The 19,549-nt window shown below is 46.9% G+C and overlaps 1 protein-coding gene, 1 long non-coding RNA gene, 1 other non-coding gene and 3 pseudogenes across 4 annotated transcripts in view; 5 read left to right on the forward strand and 1 right to left on the reverse strand.

Moving 5' to 3' along the window:
- LOC148668459 (uncharacterized) overlaps positions 1-18,789 on the forward strand; it is a 64,528-nt gene extending 45,739 nt beyond the window's left edge. Inside the window, exons 1-5 of one of the 2 annotated variants that reach the window (XM_088632549.1) lie at positions 14,914-15,006; positions 16,984-17,131; positions 17,219-17,332; positions 17,438-17,482; positions 18,033-18,789. In XM_088632549.1, the coding sequence (XP_088488675.1) occupies positions 14,960-15,006; positions 16,984-17,131; positions 17,219-17,332; positions 17,438-17,482; positions 18,033-18,500 (822 nt within the window). In that variant the 5' untranslated portion in view covers positions 14,914-14,959 and the 3' untranslated portion in view covers positions 18,501-18,789. Of the gene's footprint in view, positions 1-14,913; positions 15,007-16,983; positions 17,132-17,218; positions 17,333-17,437; positions 17,483-18,032 lie in introns of those variants that run through there. The other variant, XM_088632548.1, reaches the window with a different exon arrangement.
- On the forward strand, positions 425-533 carry LOC148668465 (5S ribosomal RNA; annotated as a pseudogene).
- On the forward strand, positions 1,071-1,189 carry LOC148668466 (5S ribosomal RNA). Its single transcript, XR_015937186.1, has one exon. It is a non-coding gene; the product is annotated as a 5S ribosomal RNA (ribosomal RNA).
- LOC148668467 (5S ribosomal RNA) lies at positions 1,727-1,845 on the forward strand (annotated as a pseudogene).
- On the forward strand, positions 2,383-2,491 carry LOC148668468 (5S ribosomal RNA; annotated as a pseudogene).
- LOC148668469 (uncharacterized) lies at positions 13,467-14,947 on the reverse strand. The gene is made up of 4 exons (XR_015936957.1): positions 14,900-14,947; positions 14,646-14,792; positions 14,447-14,533; positions 13,467-13,969 (listed from the first exon to the last, which is right to left on the reverse strand). It is a non-coding gene; the product is annotated as an uncharacterized LOC148668469 (long non-coding RNA).
- Positions 18,790-19,549: the final 760 nt, after the last annotated feature.

A 19,549-nucleotide genomic window follows, 5' to 3' on the forward strand; every position in this document is an offset into this window, starting at 1 on the left:
TGTATTAGCGTGAGCGTTTTTTATTCTGATCAGGAACAGTTTTACAAGTCCGCAAAGGATCGAGGAAAGGTTTATCGCCAGCTGAAAAGAGACACAGCGCTTTGGCTGTGGAGACTTGTTCGGCTGGCGTTCGGAGAGTCGCGTTTTTCAGAATTGTATTGAGATCGTTTTCCACAGAGCTCAGATGTCAAAGCACAGCAGCAGCTCTCCACAGCGATCCTCTATAGCGCCCTTTCTCCCGCAGCTCCGTCCTCATTGGAAGGAAGCAAGAGTGAAAGGCTGAAGTGAAATAGAGCGGGGACGAAGGCAGTGAAGAGAGAGAACGTGGGAAGAAGAGAAAAACGCAAGGGAAAAAAAGCAGCGTCGTAAAAGAGGTGACGGAGCTGTCCTCTCAATAAGAAGGGTGCCAGCGAGCCTTGCTCTCGCTTACGGCCACACCCCCTTGAGCACACCTGATCTCGGAAGCTAAACAGGGATGGGCCTGGTTAGTACTTGGATGGGAGACCGCCTGGGAATACCAGGTGCTGTAAGCTTTTAAGCGCAGGAGGCGCCCAATCCCCGCTCGCTCGCTCATTCCCCTGTTCACACGTGCAGTGCGGCTTGTCCGTCTGTTTATTTGTCAGCTTTGGCGAGACACGGGTGCTTGTGTATTAGCGTGAGCGTTTTTTATTCTGATCAGGAACAGTTTTACAAGTCCGCAAAGGATCGAGGAAAGGTTTATCGCCAGCTGAAAAGAGACACAGCGCTTCGGCTGTGGAGACTTGTTCGGCTGGCGTTCGGAGAGTCGCGTTTTTCAGAATTGTATTGAGATCGTTTTCCACAGAGCTCAGATGTCAAAGCACAGCAGCAGCTCTCCACAGCGATCCTCTATAGCGCCCTTTCTCCCGCAGCTCCGTCCTCATTGGAAGGAAGCAAGAGTGAAAGGCTGAAGTGAAATAGAGCGGGGACGAAGGCAGTGAAGAGAGAGAACGTGGGAAGAAGAGAAAAACGCAAGGGAAAAAAAGCAGCGTCGTAAAAGAGGTGACGGAGCTGTCCTCTCAATAAGAAGGGTGCCAGCGAGCCTTGCTCTCGCTTATGGCCACACCCCCTTGAGCACACCTGATCTCGTCTGATCTCGGAAGCTAAACAGGGATGGGCCTGGTTAGTACTTGGATGGGAGACCGCCTGGGAATACCAGGTGCTGTAAGCTTTTAAGCGCAGGAGGCGCCCTATCCCCGCTCGCTCGCTCATTCCCCTGTTCACACGTGCAGTGCGGCTTGTCCGTCTGTTTATTTGTCAGCTTTGGCGAGACACGGGTGCTTGTGTATTAGCGTGAGCGTTTTTTATTCTGATCAGGAACAGTTTTACAAGTCCGCAAAGGATCGAGGAAAGGTTTATCGCCAGCTGAAAAGAGACACAGCGCTTCGGCTGTGGAGACTTGTTCGGCTGGCGTTCGGAGAGTCGCGTTTTTCAGAATTGTATTGAGATCGTTTTCCACAGAGCTCAGATGTCAAAGCACAGCAGCAGTTCTCCACAGCGATCCTCTATAGCGCCCTTTCTCCCGCAGCTCCGTCCTCATTGGAAGGAAGCAAGAGTGAAAGGCTGAAGTGAAATAGAGCGGGGACGAAGGCAGTGAAGAGAGAGAACGTGGGAAGAAGAGAAAAACGCAAGGGAAAAAAAGCAGCGTCGTAAAAGAGGTGACGGAGCTGTCCTCTCAATAAGAAGGGTGCCAGCGAGCCTTGCTCTCGTTTATGGCCACACCCCCTTGAGCACGCCTGATCTCGTCTGATCTCGGAAGCTAAACAGGGATGGGCCTGGTTAGTACTTGGATGGGAGACCGCCTGGGAATACCAGGTGCTGCAAGCTTTTAAGCGCAGGAGGCGCCCTATCCCCGCTCGCTCGCTCATTCCCCTGTTCACACGTGCAGTGCAGCTTGTCCGTCTGTTTATTTGTCAGCTTTGGCGAGACACGGGTGCTTGTGTATTAGCGTGAGCGTTTTTTATTCTGATCAGGAACAGTTTTACAAGTCCGCAAAGGATCGAAGAAAGGTTTATCGCCAGCTGAAAAGAGACACAGCGCTTCGGCTGTGGAGACTTGTTCGGCTGGCGTTCGGAGAGTCGCGTTTTTCAGAATTGTATTGAGATCGTTTTCCACAGAGCTCAGATGTCAAAGCACAGCAGCAGTTCTCCACAGCGATCCTCTATAGCGCCCTTTCTCCCGCAGCTCCGTCCTCATTGGAAGGAAGCAAGAGTGAAAGGCTGAAGTGAAATAGAGCGGGGACGAAGGCAGTGAAGAGAGAGAACGTGGGAAGAAGAGAAAAACGCAAGGGAAAAAAAGCAGCGTCGTAAAAGAGGTGACGGAGCTGTCCTCTCAATAAGAAGGGTGCCAGCGAGCCTTGCTCTCGCTTACGGCCACACCCCCTTGAGCACACCTGATCTCGGAAGCTAAACAGGGATGGGCCTGGTTAGTACTTGGATGGGAGACCGCCTGGGAATACCAGGTGCTGTAAGCTTTTAAGCGCAGGAGGCGCCCTATCCCCGCTCGCTCGCTCATTCCCCTGTTCACACGTGCAGTGCGGCTTGTCCGTCTGTTTATTTGTCAGCTTTGGCGAGACACGGGTGCTTGTGTATTAGCGTGAGCGTTTTTTATTCTGATCAGGAACAGTTTTACAAGTCCGCAAAGGATCGAGGAAAGGTTTATCGCCAGCTGAAAAGAGACACAGCGCTTCGGCTGTGGAGACTTGTTTGGCTGGCGTTCGGAGAGTCGCGTTTTTCAGAATTGTATTGAGATCGTTTTCCACAGAGCTCAGATGTCAAAGCACAGCAGCAGCTCTCCACAGCGATCCTCTATAGCGCCCTTTCTCCTGCAGCTCCGTCCTCATTGGAAGGAAGCAAGAGTGAAAGGCTGAAGTGAAATAGAGCGGGGACGAAGGCAGTGAAGAGAGAGAACGTGGGAAGAAGAGAAAAACGCAAGGGAAAAAAAGCAGCGTCGTAAAAGAGGTGACGGAGCTGTCCTCTCAATAAGAAGGGTGCCAGCGAGCCTTGCTCTCGCTTACGGCCACACCCCCTTGAGCACACCTGATCTCGGAAGCTAAACAGGGATGGGCCTGAGTAGTATAAAGCGACACCTTTCGTCAAACTTTTGACAGGTACCACGCCCCCTTTTCCATCCAATGGTCGTCCGCGGTGTTTGGTTGTCCCGCCCCCCAGCCATCCAATGGCGTGTTGTTATTTGTGCATGTCCCGCCCCCTCAGGAGCCAATGGTGTGGGTCGGAACCCCCTACCGGCCGGTCGCCCCGACGCCTCGGGGTCCCAAAGCCCCCAGCCGGCGCATCCCTGGTTGTGTGCGAGTGTGTATTGGTTTGGAAGTGGGAGCATGTCTGCCGCGGGGTTGAGTGCGCTCTATTATAACCCTAGGAAATCGGGCAGTTACGGCGGCGCAGGGGGTCTGTTGCGGGCCGCGAGATCCCGGGGTGTGCGCGGCGCCAGCCGCGGGCGGGTGGTCGAGTGGCTGTCCGGCCAGGCTGCTTATACGCTGCACAAGCCGGCGCGCGTACGTTTTAAGAGAAACAGGACGCTGGTGTCCGAAATGGACTGGCAGTGGCAGGCCGACTTGGTGGACATGAGAGAACACCAAGCGTTCAACGACGGTTTCTGTTACATCTTAATGTGTATAGACATGCTGTCTAAATACGCTTGGGCCGTGCCGCTGAAAACCAAGACTGGTGGGGCCGTGACAGGCGCTTTCCGAAATATGCTGCAAGAGGGGCGGACTCCTAAAAAGCTACAAACGGACGAGGGTAAAGAATTTCTTAACAGGACCTTCCAAAATTTTCTCAAACGTGAGAATATTAAACATTTCGTTACGGCCAGCGATGTGAAGGCTAGTGTGGTCGAAAGGTTTAACAGAACTATTAAAACAAAAATGTGGAGGTACCTGACACACAAAAACACCTTTCGATATATCGACGTCCTTTCAGATCTTATTTACGCTTATAACCATAGTTACCACACGACTATTAAACGAACCCCGGCTTCTGTTACGCCCGACAACTCCCTTGAGGTGTGGAGAACGGTCTATGACGCTCACTTTAAGAGAAAACCGTCAAAGTTTTCATTTAATGTGGGTGATCGCGTGCGGGTGTCCAAAATAAAGGGAGTGTTTGAGAAGGGATATGAACAGACCTTCACAGATGAAATTTTCATTGTCAAAGAGCGGTCCGCGGCTCTGAGACCCTATTACAAACTGCAGGACTACGCAGGCGATGATATTAAGGGTTCCTTCTATGCCGAAGAGCTACAGAAGATAAACCCGGATGTTGAGAACGTCTACCGCATCCAAACGATTTTAGCAACCAGGGGTCGTGGCAAAAACAAACAGCTTTTGGTAAAGTGGCGTGGCTGGAGCGATAAATTCAATAGTTGGGTGAAGGCTTCTGAGGTCCGAGACATATAGAGGTGGTGAAAAATGAACCCCAATGGTTTCTATGTGACGCTGGCCAGTAATTCATCCTCAAAGATGTTTCCAAAGAACACTAACGCCTGCTTCACAGAGCATCTGGCAAAGGCGATTGACCTGGACGGGGGCTGGGAAGTGGGCCTGGTCGAGCTACACTATCCGAATACACTAAACACTTTTGATGAAGACGAAGTTTTTCTGTTCATCAGCGAGGAGCTCAAGACTATCTGGACCTGTACCTTACCGAGAGGGTACTACGGCAACATCGAACAGCTCTTGCATGAAATGAAACGGGCTGCTGAAAAATCCAAGTTAACGGCTGTAAGTCTTAAATACAACCCCATTAGCCGTTCGGTAAGAATTGTTAGTGATAAACGGTTTGTTATGCAGCTGCGTAATCGCCTAGCGCGGATGTTGGGTTTCAATTCGGGTGTCGCGGGTGTAAAATCACCGCACCCCGTCGATATGACTGGCGGATTTAACACCATGTATATATACACCGATATCATAGAACACCAGTTAGTAGGCGACGTCTACGCACCGCTTTTGCGTTGTGTGCCCTTCAGAGGCGTGGATGGTGAATTCGTCACAGTATTGTACGACAAACCCCATTACGTGCCGGTGAGCATCGACCATTTTAACAACATCACTATTGAAATAAAGACGGATCAAAACGAACACGTGTCATTTGCATTTGGAAAGGTCATCGTCAAGCTGCATTTCAGACCTGTGAAAGCGTCAAACATCTAAAAGGATGACGGTCATCAAGAGCTACGGGGATCCTTCTCTGTATACCCACTACTACAAACAACAGGCTGGTTATGGATTACCAGGATTTTCAGGGCTACCGGTTCAGTACGGCGCTGGTATCGGTGGTATTTTCAGAGCGCTATTTAGAAAAGCCGTGCCTTTTCTGAAACGCGGGTTTGAAATAGCTAAGCCGCACATGGCATCGGCTGCTAAAAACATCGCCAAAGACGTGGTCGGCAACGTTACAAGCGCGGTCATGTCTAAGGTGGGTGCACATCAGCAGGAAGGTTCGGGTCTAGCATACATCCGCAGGGGTGTCGGTAGAAAAAGACAGACGTCATCATCCCACCGTCGGGGGCCGCCGAAACCTGATAAAAGAACGGCTAAGCGCAGACAGGCAACTCATAGAAGCTTCAGGTCGACCAAGAAGAGCGTGACACACCGCAATCAACGCGACACGAAACGAGACATATTTTAAACATGGCATTTGTTCACGGCGGGTCTGCAGAATGCGCCAAGTCGGAGCTGGACATATTTCAATTAGCGCCTACCCAAACAAGCGTCGAGAAAAGTTTTTACATAGAAGTTCCACCCCTCACGGCCCTCACGGAAAACGCACCTCTGGAGTTCTACGTCGCAGGCAACGGTGAAGATTATTTAGATTTAAACAACACGCTGCTCTATCTGACCTGTAAAATAACGGAAGCAGACGGTCGGGACATTGATGCGGCAGCCCGTGTGAGCCTGGTGAACTACCCCATCGCTGCCATCTTCAGCCAGGTTGACATCACCGTAGGAGACCGATTGATCAGCCAGAGCAACAACTGCTATCCTTACAGAGCCTTTATAGAGTCGGTCCTGAACTACAGTGAAGAGACGCTGAAGACGCAGTATTCAACAGGTCTCTTTTACAAAGACACAGCCGGTGAACACGAGTCCACAATTTTGGATGGTCCCAATCAGGGGTTCCGAAAAAGAGCATCATACACGACGCAAAGCCGAAAACTGGAGCTCCTGGGACACATTCACGCCGACCTGTTTTTTCAGGACAAACTACTACTGAATGGCGTAGACCTGAAAATAAAACTCACGCGAAACAGAGATGCTTTCTGCTTAATGAACAACGCCGGAGAACACAAACTGAGCGTACTCTCTGCATCTTTGTTTGTGAAAAGAGTCAGAGTGTCACCCGGGGTCAGACTGGGACACGCCGAAGCACTCCTGACGGCCAACGCTAAATACCCCATAGACCGCGTACAGATGAAAGTCTTCAGCCTGCCTGCCGGGAGCCGTGTGTGTAACCAAGAAAACCTATTTCTCGGGCAGCTACCCAAAGTGGTCATTTTGGGGTTTGTGGACAACGCGGCATTCAGCGGCAGTTTTACCCAAAACCCCTTCAATTTTAAACACTACAACGTTAACTTTCTGGCTCTCTACGCGGACGGGGAACAAATCCCCACTAAACCGCTTCAACCAGACTTCCAGAATGGACATTGCGTCCGTGAATATTTTAATCTGGTGGAAACAGCCGGGAAGCGTCTGAAAGACAAACCTGTTCTGGTGGACCGCGAGGAGTACGCGCGCGGTTACACATTGTTCGCTTTCAACCTCAGCCCCGACGACGAGTGCACAGGACATTATTCACTTATCAAATCGGGTAATCTGAGAGCTGAAATACGCTTCGCGACCCCGCTACCCACAACCGTTAACATGGTTGTGTACGCGCTGTTCGACAACGTGATAGAGCTGGATATGAGACGTCAAGTCATTTACGACTTCAGCTAAAAAGCGCTGGGAGACCACACAACCTGCACATAAAGACTGAACACCAAACAGCTGGAAGACATTCTAACCCGAGACCGCTATACCCGAGACAGTTTTCTAGGCGTGTTCCCCAGTGATGCCCTACCGAGCGAGAGACTGGCGCGGCGCCCTCTGAGTTTAATAGTTAATACTCACCCACACGACCGCCCCGGTGAACACTGGCTGGCTATTTACTTACCCGACGACGAGGGCGCAGAATTTTTCGACTCCTACGGATTTTCACCCGAAGCCTTTTTCTTTCCCAAGAACATTAATGATTTCTTAAACAGAAATGCTAACTCCATATTTTACAATAACAGACAATTGCAAGATTCTTTTGCAGTGACCTGCGGTCTACACTGCGTCTTTTTTCTATACCATAGATGTAAAGGTTTATCTTTTAGAAACATTTTAGAACTTTATTCTACGGATGCAATCCAGAATGACCGCATGGTGGAAATGTTTCTGAAAAACCGACGTCGTGTGAGACGGAGACCCCGGTACCCTTTCAACCCCTTTGAAAATACGAATGTTCAATTATGTGGGTGTTTACGACAATTTAAAACATGTCATAAATGTTAATCGGTCGTCTAAAATAAAAATGAAATCGAACCATTTCGACGTCTGTGTGGTTATTATTTAAAAAGAACACAAAACATGGATGAAAATCAACACAATATTTTTATTATACATTCGCTGTTACAGCGCTCAAGCTTTTTTTAATACATGTTACAGACAAACCATTTTTAAACATATTGCGCACGCTTTTTAATATACATTTCAAGTCATTTAACACAAACACACAGACCCGGAGAAAAAAATGTTACAAAGACAGCCATGTGGGTCTAGGTATTAATGATCGTCTCCTTTCAGCGGTTATCTTAGAGACCGGGTCGACCGTCGACATCTCTACCGGTTGTTTTAAAGTTTTGGCCGCCGCGGCACACCCCGGCGGGGCAGCCTTGAGTTTTTCAAGTAGCTCTCGGTTACCAGCGTTGGCTAGCAAGGTGCCCGGCACGTTGATTTCAGCCATAGCCTCCATGAACACATCCCAACCTTTAGGCTTCTTACCGCCAGCAACTGCTTGCTGCTGCGTGAGAGCCCGGACAAGATCAATCATGTGAGAGCCCTCAACGGGTGCCCCCTTGTACACAAATTCCCCCTTTTCATTCCAGGCTATTAGTGGTTCATTGCGGGCCATGGTCTTTAACAATATCTCGGCATTTCTCCGGAACCTCTGAGACACGCTGTCCAAAATATACCCAAAGTCAGCCTCGCTCGATGACGGCGGTTGCGCGAACGTACGTGATAGTTCGGTGGGTGCATTTTCCGGTAGTACAACGGTTAAAGTCCCCTTTTCGGAAGTCTCCTGGCGTACTAATGCCAAATACCGTTGCAACACCTGGCTGTACAATTTCACTTTTTCATATTCGGGCAGATGCGAGTTCTGCAGAATGTCACGCATTTCATCATCCAGTCGACGGGCGGTTATTTTTCTTACATCGCTTTCGACCCCAGACCGCTCTCGGAGTCGCTCGAGCTGTTTCTGAGGTACCAGGTACATTTTTTCAGCGTGCTCCATTATCGACGTTGTAGAAGTCCCGTAATCAGTGGTACGGCAATACTCAACAGGGCCCCGATAAAACCACCGGACTGGTTCACCAAGAGTCTCTTTCTTTTAAGAGAAAGACCCTTTCGACTCAAAGTCTTTATAAGCTTACGCTTTCTCTTCAGGGTCCCAAACTGCTTAGCAGATAACGGTATGTTCCCTTTCAAGGTATTCAAGGCGATTTCAGCTATGGCCTGTACAAGATCATTTGTAGCCCCGCAGAGAATAGCTTTCCGCTGTTTGGGGGTGGCTTTTACCAGAAAATTTAAGAGAGTCAGGTTTCTCCGAACGCGTGAAGACATGACGACGCCCCGAACGTGTTTTTCGACTGAGTCGGTGGTTGTGAGATCACCGACTTTTAGATTTTTTAAACACATAAGCCGTGGGTACATCTGGGTGGAAAAGACCTGTTCGCAAGCGATAGTCATCTGGGGTGTCGGCATTTAAATCCACCAACAAGTAACCGAAAGGTTTTTTAGTAGCGTCATCGAACGCTTCCAAAAAAAATTTGGCTTTACCGGGGTACATCTGCCGGGACAGGGTTGTAATCTGTAGTTTATCTCTAGGGTTTTTAAACAGCACCATGTACTTTGTATTTAACGCGATGGTTCTACTTTTCCGACCTTGACAAAACACATTTTGGACGATATACATGATGCTGAGGTTTCGGTGGTGTACGTATTTGGTAAAAGCTTTTTCTATCTCATTATTTTCACACGCAGACTCCATCAAATCATCCACTATAATCAAATTTACTCTACCCGGCGGCAGTAGCTGGTCGTCGGAAAACGACGTCGGTAGTCCTTCTATAAACTGAATGTATGGAAATTTCACAAGCAACTCGTCGTATAGAGGTTGCCAGCAGCTGTAACACCAGACTATGTTTTCGGGTTTACGAGTCATAACGGTATCACCGCTCTCCAAGAGCTGTTTTATAAAATAACTTTTACCGCAATTCGAGGGTCCGGACAAAATGCACGAAAAAGGGTGTTTTAACCTGACATCCATCGTGTTAATATCCGTAGGGCAACGATGTCAAATTTTCTTGCAGCACCCGCTTGTCGTACACCACCTTCTGGGTTTTCTTTAAGGTCCGGGTCTCAATGCGCCAATCCTTTTTAACACGCACGATCATCGGCTGTTGAATAGAAATGTGTTTAAATTCCCGGCACTCTGCATAAGGGTTAACGCCATAGTCAAAAACCAAGTCCCGCAGACTCTCAAAGTTAACTTTTTCACAATTGTTCACATTGAGCGTAATGCCTTTTACCTTTAAACAGGCTTTCCCTCCAGACAGTTTGTACCCGTACGACTTGGGTCCTGTTGACACAAACTCGGTGATGTGTTGACCAGCATCGATTTCGCTGGTCAACTCACCCAAGTAGTCGCCCAGTTCCGGATTCCACTCACCCTCCCGGCTCACAAAGATAACGGAATCTGTGTCATGGTAGAGACAACGGCCTTGCAAAGCATTTAGCAGATTGTATAACTCCAAGCGGGCATAGGCGGTTGTAAAGCTAGCGATGAAAATGTTAGTGTTTGAATGGCCCGTATAGTGGTGTTTAGTGTGTTTCCACGTAACACAGGCTGTGTTTTCATCGATAAACTCGCAGGCGGACACCTCATGATATGGCGTAAATAAGTACCGGAACAATTCATCGGGGTTTCTCACAATGGTGGTCTGTGGTAAATTGTCTCTTTGCCCATACTTCCCCCACAAACTGTTCAAGGCAATTTTTGAAAGCTGTCTTTTGGCCGGATTCTTTTTAATATTGCCGGGGTCCAGCCGGACGCCCTCTTTTTCATAATATTCGCCGATATATCTTTGTTGTTTCGCGACATCTGTACACCACTCTGGAAACCCCGAAGCTTCCTGCTTCCCTTTCAGATGCAGTTTGATGTAGTCGGTAAAAAGATCGTGTGAGGCCTTTTCGAAATGCCAAATTTCGTAAATTTTACACACTCTATACCCCAGGTCTACGGCCTTCTGTAATTCGGGGGTGCACCAGACACCAGTCAAGGCGCGATCTTCATCACTGTGCTCACAGGGGGTGGTCTGTTTTGTTTCAGCACACGTACGACACAGCGTGAAAAACAGTTTTTTGTCAATTTTGGTTGGTAGAACTGGAAAGTACAAACGTCTGGGTGGGTAAACTTTCACCTTCGCTAAACCGAAATACAGTTTTAAATCTCCAAAGTTGTTATATATTATTCGGGGGTGGCCCAGTGGGTATTTTTTAGTTTTGTTCACAAACGGATACAGACTGGTGAAATCATAGTAATGAATTTTTTCACCGGGCTGCGCTGTGTAATGCAAACAAATCGCATTTGTTCTCCCCCCAAAAAGCGACTCGCGAGGTTGCAGAGGCTCTGGTAATTGTGCGGCTGTTAGAAATTTACCCAAGTCTCCATTTTCAACAAGCATGTCTCTGAACTCGTGCTCCCACAAAACACGCACGTTAAAACCTCTCATTTTGAGAAAATTAATTTTCACCATCGTCTTTCTGTACAACCAACCAAAAGTAGTGTTTGTCAGCTGATTAAAATCGTTTTCACAATAACAAACGCTACAACCGTGAAAAAAGCAACCGTTGAACTCAAAGGCTGTCGGCACGCCGTCAATTACAGCATACCCATCCAGAAAATATGGGCCAACCTTGAACTCACCGGCCGTGGTTAACGCGTGTTGGATTTTAACGCGCTCTGTGTGTTCGATGTACATAAGCCATTGAATGCTGGGTGTAGAAAATCGTTTTTGCTGGCGGTGGTAATTGTCATGGGGTAGCAACGCAATCGTCTCTTCCTGTAAAAACATAAGTCTGAACATGGCCATGCAGACACTAGCGATGGTCACAAACTGAAAGGGGTCGATGCACACAACGCAGGCGGCCCCTGACTCAGTCACGCGTGTCTGTCTGGTCATATTCATGACCTCGTCCCGAAACCTGACACAGCCTTCTCTTAGAATTGCCACATCCAACTGGCAGTAACGTTTCAACTCTCTCTGTAAGTTAAACACACTTCCCCGGCATTCTTCATACCAAACCAAAAACTCGGCTTTCTCGCACGGCAGCATGTAGTTAACGCCGTAAAGTTCAGGCGGAGGCATCGGTCCGACATAATTTTGGTTTTCTGCAGTGTTCATCAAGTGTGGAAAATGACCCTTACACCCGGGGAACCCCATGGCGGCCGGCAGTTTGCTTAATTTCATAGGCAGAAAGTTTAAAGAATCGATAAATCGGATGTTCAGAGCTTTTACGGTCATACACATTATCTTACCACCCTGATTTATTAGTTCAACGTCCATCTTTTCAGCTAACAACTGCCTGATCACTAGGTAATTGTCATATCCCTTGCCATTGTGCGATATGAACGTATGGTTTTTGAAACGTCTATCGATAAATTTACACACAAAATCCTTTAGACAAGTTTCACCATAAAATTCCCAGCTGCGTTTATTGTCAATATGAAGGGCGTGGACGTAATTTGGTATGTGGGTCCCCGTTTCCTGCATGCATTCAAAGTCGAAAAAAATGTACTTGTTTGAAATTTTGGGGTTGTCCAAAGGCGGTATGTAGCACAAATGTGTGTCCGGGGTGTCGATCACGTTGTTACAACGCGAGCACAGTTTCTCTTTACATTTGTGACTTGCGAGGTTATAAACCCCACATTTCTCACAAAAGACCCTGCGCTCACACTTACTCACACCCGTCGCCGCATTCCGCAAGTGTCTCGCCAAACACTGTGAGCTACGACAAAAGACCTTACAGGCCGGGCAATTCTGAATTTCAGCATCAATTTCGCAACACTGGTGATCTAAACAGGTTTTACAAGCTTTAACACAGGCGTGTGCGTTCTTGTGGCTATACGCGGCGTGGCAGTTAGTGCAAAAATACGCACAAAAGCTTTAATATTTAAAACCCCATAAAAATGCTCTTCATGCAGTAGAACAAAAAGTATTTTAGAATTTGGTGGTGTGGGTCCCGTTGTAAAATATTTCCAATCACCCTGGTCGTGGTACAAAATTTTAATAACCACCTTTAAATGTTTTTCAAAAGCGGTAATGTCTGACAAACTAATTTTCCGATTCTCTGGAAAACCCAACTCTTTGTGCATTCGTTTAGCACCCTGTAACATTTCCCCATCGGTACAACCCTCATTCAACAAACCGTACACACTCCCGGCGAAACACAGATTACCGCCCGTGTAATGTAAGTCGATAAGGTGTGCTTTTTTCTGCGCAATTACCCGGCTGTACAGAACGGATTTAAATCTTCGGCGGGCACCCCCCTGCATATTCCTAACTATCGTCACCACTAAGCGGAGGGTGTCATCGGTGAGAACCTCTGTGTGGCTCTGTAAGAGGTCCGAGATGTGGCTTAAAAAATCGGCCGCATTTAATTCTCCGGGGTGTCTCCTGCGTGAGAACAAGGGTTTGTTAAAACCACCCGCTGTCAAACGCAGCTGTACAAAATCATTCGCCCCGATGTTTGGAGAAAGTTCGTCCAATATTCTCTGGACTGCACCATGCACAGCGTCTATAGCCTGTACATACGAGGTTATTCTGTCGAGATTAACAAAACGAAATTCTTCATGGTGCTCTGTTGCTCTAAAATTATTATAAGCCCTGTTATAACGGCGTATACACTCCAGGAAAACCATGGGGTCTCTATTCACCACGGCACCGCCACCAACCTGATTCAGATCGTTCAGTACAACCGGTTCTGGGTTACCACCATCCTGTTCAGCCACAACAACCTCGGGCCTTAAGTTATTTTCTACCACGGCATTTTCATTGCGTGGCTCGGGCGACCCTTGGGAAATCTGATGCCTCGCTCTGAATCTTTGACGACGCAACAAACATGCTTTTGCCAGTTTAATTCTTTTATTTATGTACAAAAGCTTGCGGTTGGCAAGCGGTTGGTCTTTTAAGCACTTTTTAGACCGCATGTTTAGTCATTTATCACCGGGGATTTCCACCGATGAAGCATGAAATAGCATCAACAGGTTCTGAAATCCAGAGGTTAGATCGGCATCCTCTTTAGAAATTATATCTAAGATGTTAGCGCTGAAAACCTGGATCGGTTTTGGAAACAAGGCCTGTACACCGGGTAAAACCGCTCTTAGACGCTCTAAAACTCGTTTTTTGGTCACCTCACTACTGCGCACCGTTGTTAGTATCTGTGTAATACCGCGCACGGAGTCTAGCACATCACCCAACACCAAGTCTTTAGGCGCGTTATTATTTCGCTCCGCAGGCTTGACACGTCTGGCTTTGGTCGACGTCTTAACAGTCGTCTCGGATGCAGTCACCACCTTGGGTTCCGACGTTTCCACCGCATTTGTTTCACCGCGCGTCGATACAGATGCTGTGTGAAAAAATAAGACTTTTTATTACCACGCCAATGCTCCACATCTCAAAATCTGAAAACAACACTGTGATAAAAATAAAAGACTTTTCAACACAACAATCAATGAAATCTAAACTGTCAAAGTCAGAAAACTACGATAACTATGATAAAAACGCCACGCATATGCTGCCCCCTTACACAAAGGGCTGTGGGTGAATGGAGCAAGTTACCCAGGCCATGTTGTTACACCGGTTTCCTTGACGTCGGTGGTGGCGCTACTGGGTCAAGCGGCGTGCTAGCGGCATGTAGACCCACGCACACACCAGTCGCTTTTAACTTTAAAAGCTAGGCAGTTTTAAAATAAGGTTTTTTAACACCCCCAAACAGAAAACTCCGCGAAGTAGGATCTTTCAGCGAATTAACAGCCTAACAAAAGAAGTAACGTTTACCGTAAGTGGATCATAACACATCTTGACCACGCTTAATTATATTAACCTTTGCCGGTTGGTTTCAGTCGTTTTGAGCTCGATGCCCCAGTTAACTTGTTGGCGCGCCGCAGTTTATTTTTTGAAGGTCCGGGGTCTGCACGGCGTGGGAAAATACCATTAGTGAAAAATATAGAAAAACGGTATGTATTTTTATTATAGACACGTTTAAATGACCAGGCTATAAGAATGTTTTATAGAATACCAACCTCTTCTCTCAGGCGCTCTGATAATATCCCCCGCACCGTCTGGTATGATGTGAACATCGGCCTGTGTCACCACAAGGTTTTGGGTTGGTAATGCAAACCCCAAACGGGGTTTTTTAAATGTGTGGCGACTTGTCCCTTCGCCCGCATCTGTGGAATAGACACATGCGCGTTTTGGTGCGGCGTATATACCCCATGTGTCTTTAAGACTCACATGGTCGTAAAGCGTTATTCAAAACATTGTCGTAATTACTCACCGGTGTTGTGCTGCATCGTAACTGGTCTTTTTACACCCGTGGTTTTCGGTGCTATTGGAAATGAATGGATACATACAGTCACGACCACATTACGGCACCAATCGCGGGTAATTCCATTATATTCATTCAATATTGCCTAGTATACAAATATTATACAACGTTTTGTAACTATAGCTAACACGAGACATGCACCGCGACGTTGTAATTGTCTCACAATAAGCCAGATATACATACCGCTGAAATTCGCTGAATCCACGGCTTCGTCTATCAAGTCGAACAGTTCTATTTCTGTAAACAGACTATCTTCAGACTGTTGCAATTGATCGGCGTGGTCCATTCTGACGAGTTAGGCGATAACGTGAGACTGTAGGAATTGGAATGCAGCTAAAACTTCGTCTGTTAAACCGCTGGTACTTATACACAAGCCGCTAAACATTCTCTTCTAAGAAACACACATGGTCCCCCCATAAAACCATTAATCTTAGCTATCGTTGGGGGGTGCACGTACTGGTCTGTAGAAATTATTTTAAGAAACATTTTAGAAAACGTTTTAGACCGTTATAATGTTAAAATCTATATTATTTTAAGACATACAACGGTGTCTAAAATTTCATAGCTGTTAAAACGTGGCGAAAATGTACCGCGTTGTCTTTGTTTGATTCACCAACAGACCGCTAAGAATATTATCAAGCAAAATGTTTTTTATTATGTATCTGTTCTTTATAGGGCCGTGTTCACAAACCAAGCTTGACGTTTTGAGGTTTTATTTTTCAGCGCTGCGCTGTTAAGAACATTTTTGCGTGAAATACACGTGGTGTTTGTAAATTAGAAAACTTTACATGAATTTAAAATGTTTGTAAACTTTCACTGGTGTCAATTTTAGCCCCCCCTGCATTCCAGAGCCTGTAGCTAACCCCTCCCCAACCCCCCGTCTCCAACATCATCACAATGCATCTCTACCGGGAAACAATTTTAAAACTTTAAGAACAATCCGTTACAGTCTGTAGAACAACACCCCACCATTTGTTGTCTGTTAACACCTTAAAGCCTTTTATGCTGGCGCTGTGTGGAAATTTATCCCAAACTTTCGAAAAAAGCTGTCGCGAATGTGTTATTAAAAATAAACTGTGTCTTATTACGTTATTTTAAAAACTTTAAGGCCAACCACGCGTTTAAAATTTCTTGTCGGGTGAAACACATCATTTGTGTTTGCGTTGTGTGTTAATACTTTTAAAGTTTAAAACTTATAAACTGATAAGCGAATATAGCGCGTTATAATGTTAAAATCTATATTATTTTAAGACATACAACGGTGTCTACATTTCTTAGCTGTTAAAACGTGGCGAAAACGTGCCGCGTTGTCTTTGTTTGATTCACCAGCAGACCGCTGAGAATATTATCAAGCAAAATGTTTTTATTATGTATCTGTTCTTTATAGGGCCGTGTTCACAAACCAAGCTTGACGTTTTGAGGTTTTATTTTTCAGCGCTGCGCTGTTAAGAACATTTTTGCGTGAAATACATGTGGTGTTTGTAAATTAGAAAACTTTACATGAGTTTAAAATGTTTGTAAACTTTCACTGGTGTCAATTTTAGCACCCCCCTCGGCATTCCGGAGCCTGTAACCCCCACTCGGCATTCCAGAGCCTGTAGCTAACCCCTCCCCAATCCCGTCTCCAATATCATCACAAATCATCTCTACCGGGAAACAATTTTAAAACTTTAAGAACAATCCGTTACAGTCTGTAGAACAACACCCCACCATTTGTTGTCTGTTAACACCTTAAAGACTTTTATGCTGGCGCTTTTATGCTGTGGAAATTTACCCCAAACTTTCGAAAAAGCTGTCGCGAATGTGTTATTAAAAATAAACTGTGTCTTATTACGTTATTTTAAAAACTTTAAGACCAACCCCGCGTGTTTAAAATTTCTTTTCGGGTGAAACACATCATTTGTGTTTGCGTTGTGTGCTTATACTTTAAAACTTATAAACTGATATGCGAATACTTCTCGCTCTCGATAAATCGGGGGGGGGGGGGGTGGGGGGTCATCACAACCAATTGTAAAATGTCTTGTGTTATGTAGGCGTGTTACACCATTGGCGCATATTCTTAAACGCTCCGACCTGACAGGGCCGCAGTGCGTGCTTGGCGCTGTCAGACACCACAGAGCTGCTGAGATGGCTTCTTTGTGTGGAGAAACAACGGGGTCCGCTACTCTACAAAGCGATGAGGTAGGCGGCTAAAATATTTTTTCGACTCGTGGAATTGTTGTATCGGTGCTTAGCGTATGTCATTTTAATACTTGGTCTTCTTTTTAGCAAAACCCTAACCCACCCTCTGAACCCGGTGACAGCGGTGGGGGTGTGAGTTCAGCTGGGGTACCAGATGCTGAAGAACAGCCGGGTGCTAGCGATGATACCACGCTACAAATGGTAAATATTAACGAAAAACCTTAGCTCAAAAGTGTAAATGCTCGGTATTTTAGGTGCAATGCATGTCTATTTTGTTAAGCCTTCCTTTTCTTTTTCCTTTAATAGAATAAAGAGGATGTGGACGGGTCAATCTTCAGCCTGCCGACACATGTGAATGTCTCGTGTCTATGCTTGGGTGTTCGCCCAAATGTTAATAAAGATGATGCCCCAGACCCTAATGAGCCCGATGTTATGCCCCAGATTGTGAAAGCAGTAGTTTATTGCATCTTCAAGCACTGTTTAAAGGGGGTCCTGGTTGATGACTGCCCGGCCTGTTTGATTGACCATCCTGGGCAGCGGGGTCACACATGTCTGTCTGTCGGCTACACAGATGGGTTTGAAGATGTGACGTTTGCCGCTTTAGAAATTTATAAGTCTCTCAGTTTAGCCTGAATTTTATCGGTTGTTCTGTACACCGCCCGGTGTCTGGGTTCGTACACCATTACAAATGACACTGAGCGGGGCATAAAACAGTTGCTAAAAAATATAATTGAGGACCACTCCCCATACGAGCATGTACACGCCACCCTTGAACAGCTGGATGAAAAATTAGTAGACGTGACTTTTGATGTGTTGCAAAAGAAACACTATTCTTATTTTTACAGACGCAAAAAAAAAGATCTATGTAAAATGTGAATACAGATTTCACTCTGTTTTACAGACCCGGGTGTGCCATCGACCGAAGAATGAAGAATTTCGAATGTATACGTCTGAATTCTTACTAAGAGTGCTTTACACACTTCTCTCTACAAAGCTTGATATGCAAAACAAAGAGTCGAATGCTAATGTCCTTAAATTTGTTAAAGAGATAGATGCGTATGTCGAGAACTTGAGTGAAATTATTACAGATCTGATGTTTTCAGATCAGAAAAGGAAGCCTGGGGGGTTCTACAGTGTGTATTCCAAAATACAGCGTGTTTTGCACAGAACCTGTGGTAACACCATCCCGCTGGTTACGCAGGCAAATTTTTTTGCCCTGCTCGATCGGATCGCCCAGTGTGGTTCGCACGGCTTTAGACACGGTGAGCGGAAGGGGGTTATGAATGCTTTTTCAGATGCCGCAAAGTTTCTCAGCAGCGTAGGGGTGGTGGTTACGTGTACCGAACTAATTTTCCGCACCAACATTTAATTGTTGAATGCAAACAGGAGCCGGTAACGCATGTGTGCTGCGTTGTTTCACTGTTTGAAAACCCCTGTTGAAATAAAGCGGTTCACATTTCACATACTTGCAAACTGGAGTCTGTAACTTGTGTAAAAAGTGCTGCTGCGCTGTTTCGGTGTTTGAAAACCCCTGTTGAAATAAAGCGGTTCACATTTCACATACTTGCAAACTGGAGTCTGTAACATGTGTAAAAAGTGCTGCTGCGCTGTTTCGGTGTTTGAAAACCCACTGTTGAAATAAAGCGGTTCACATTTCACCTGGTGTTTGCCCGGCGATTTCTTTCCGTGAGACTTTACGCAGTCAGTGTGTGTGTGTGTGTGCTTGCACCCCGGCTGTTTTGGAGACACGGCTTCTGCAGCATATAAGCAACCACGGCCCAAGCGTATTTAGACAGCATGTCTATACACATTAAGATGTAACAGAAACCGTCGTTGAACGCTTGGTGTTCTCTCATGTCCACCAAGTCGGCCTGCCACTGCCAGTCCATTTCGGACACCAGCGTCCTGTTTCTCTTAAAACGCACGCGCGCCGACTTGTGCAGCGTATAAGCAGCCTGGCCGGACAGCCACTCGACCACCCGCCCGCGGCTGGCGCCGCGCACACCCCGGGATCTCGCGGCCCGCAACAGACCCCCTGCGCCGCCGTAACTGCCCGATTTCCTAGGGTTATAATAGAGCGCACTCAACCCCGCGGCAGACATGCTCCCACTTCCAAACCAATACACACTCGCACACAACCAGGGATGCGCCGGCTGGGGGCTTTGGGACCCCGAGGCGTCGGGGCGACCGGCCGGTAGGGGGTTCCGACCCACACCATTGGCTCCTGAGGGGGCGGGACATGCACAAATAACAACACGCCATTGGATGGCTGGGGGGCGGGACAACCAAACACCGCGGACGACCATTGGATGGAAAAGGGGGCGTGGTACCTGTCAAAAGTTTGACGAAAGGTGTCGCTTTATACTACTGGCCTGGTTAGTACTTGGATGGGAGACCGCCTGGGAATACCAGGTGCTG

Source organism: Lepisosteus platostomus, chromosome 5, assembly GCF_059453375.1.
Source record: "Lepisosteus platostomus isolate fLepPlt1 chromosome 5, fLepPlt1.hap1, whole genome shotgun sequence".
Classification (NCBI taxonomy): domain Eukaryota; kingdom Metazoa; phylum Chordata; class Actinopteri; order Semionotiformes; family Lepisosteidae; genus Lepisosteus; species Lepisosteus platostomus.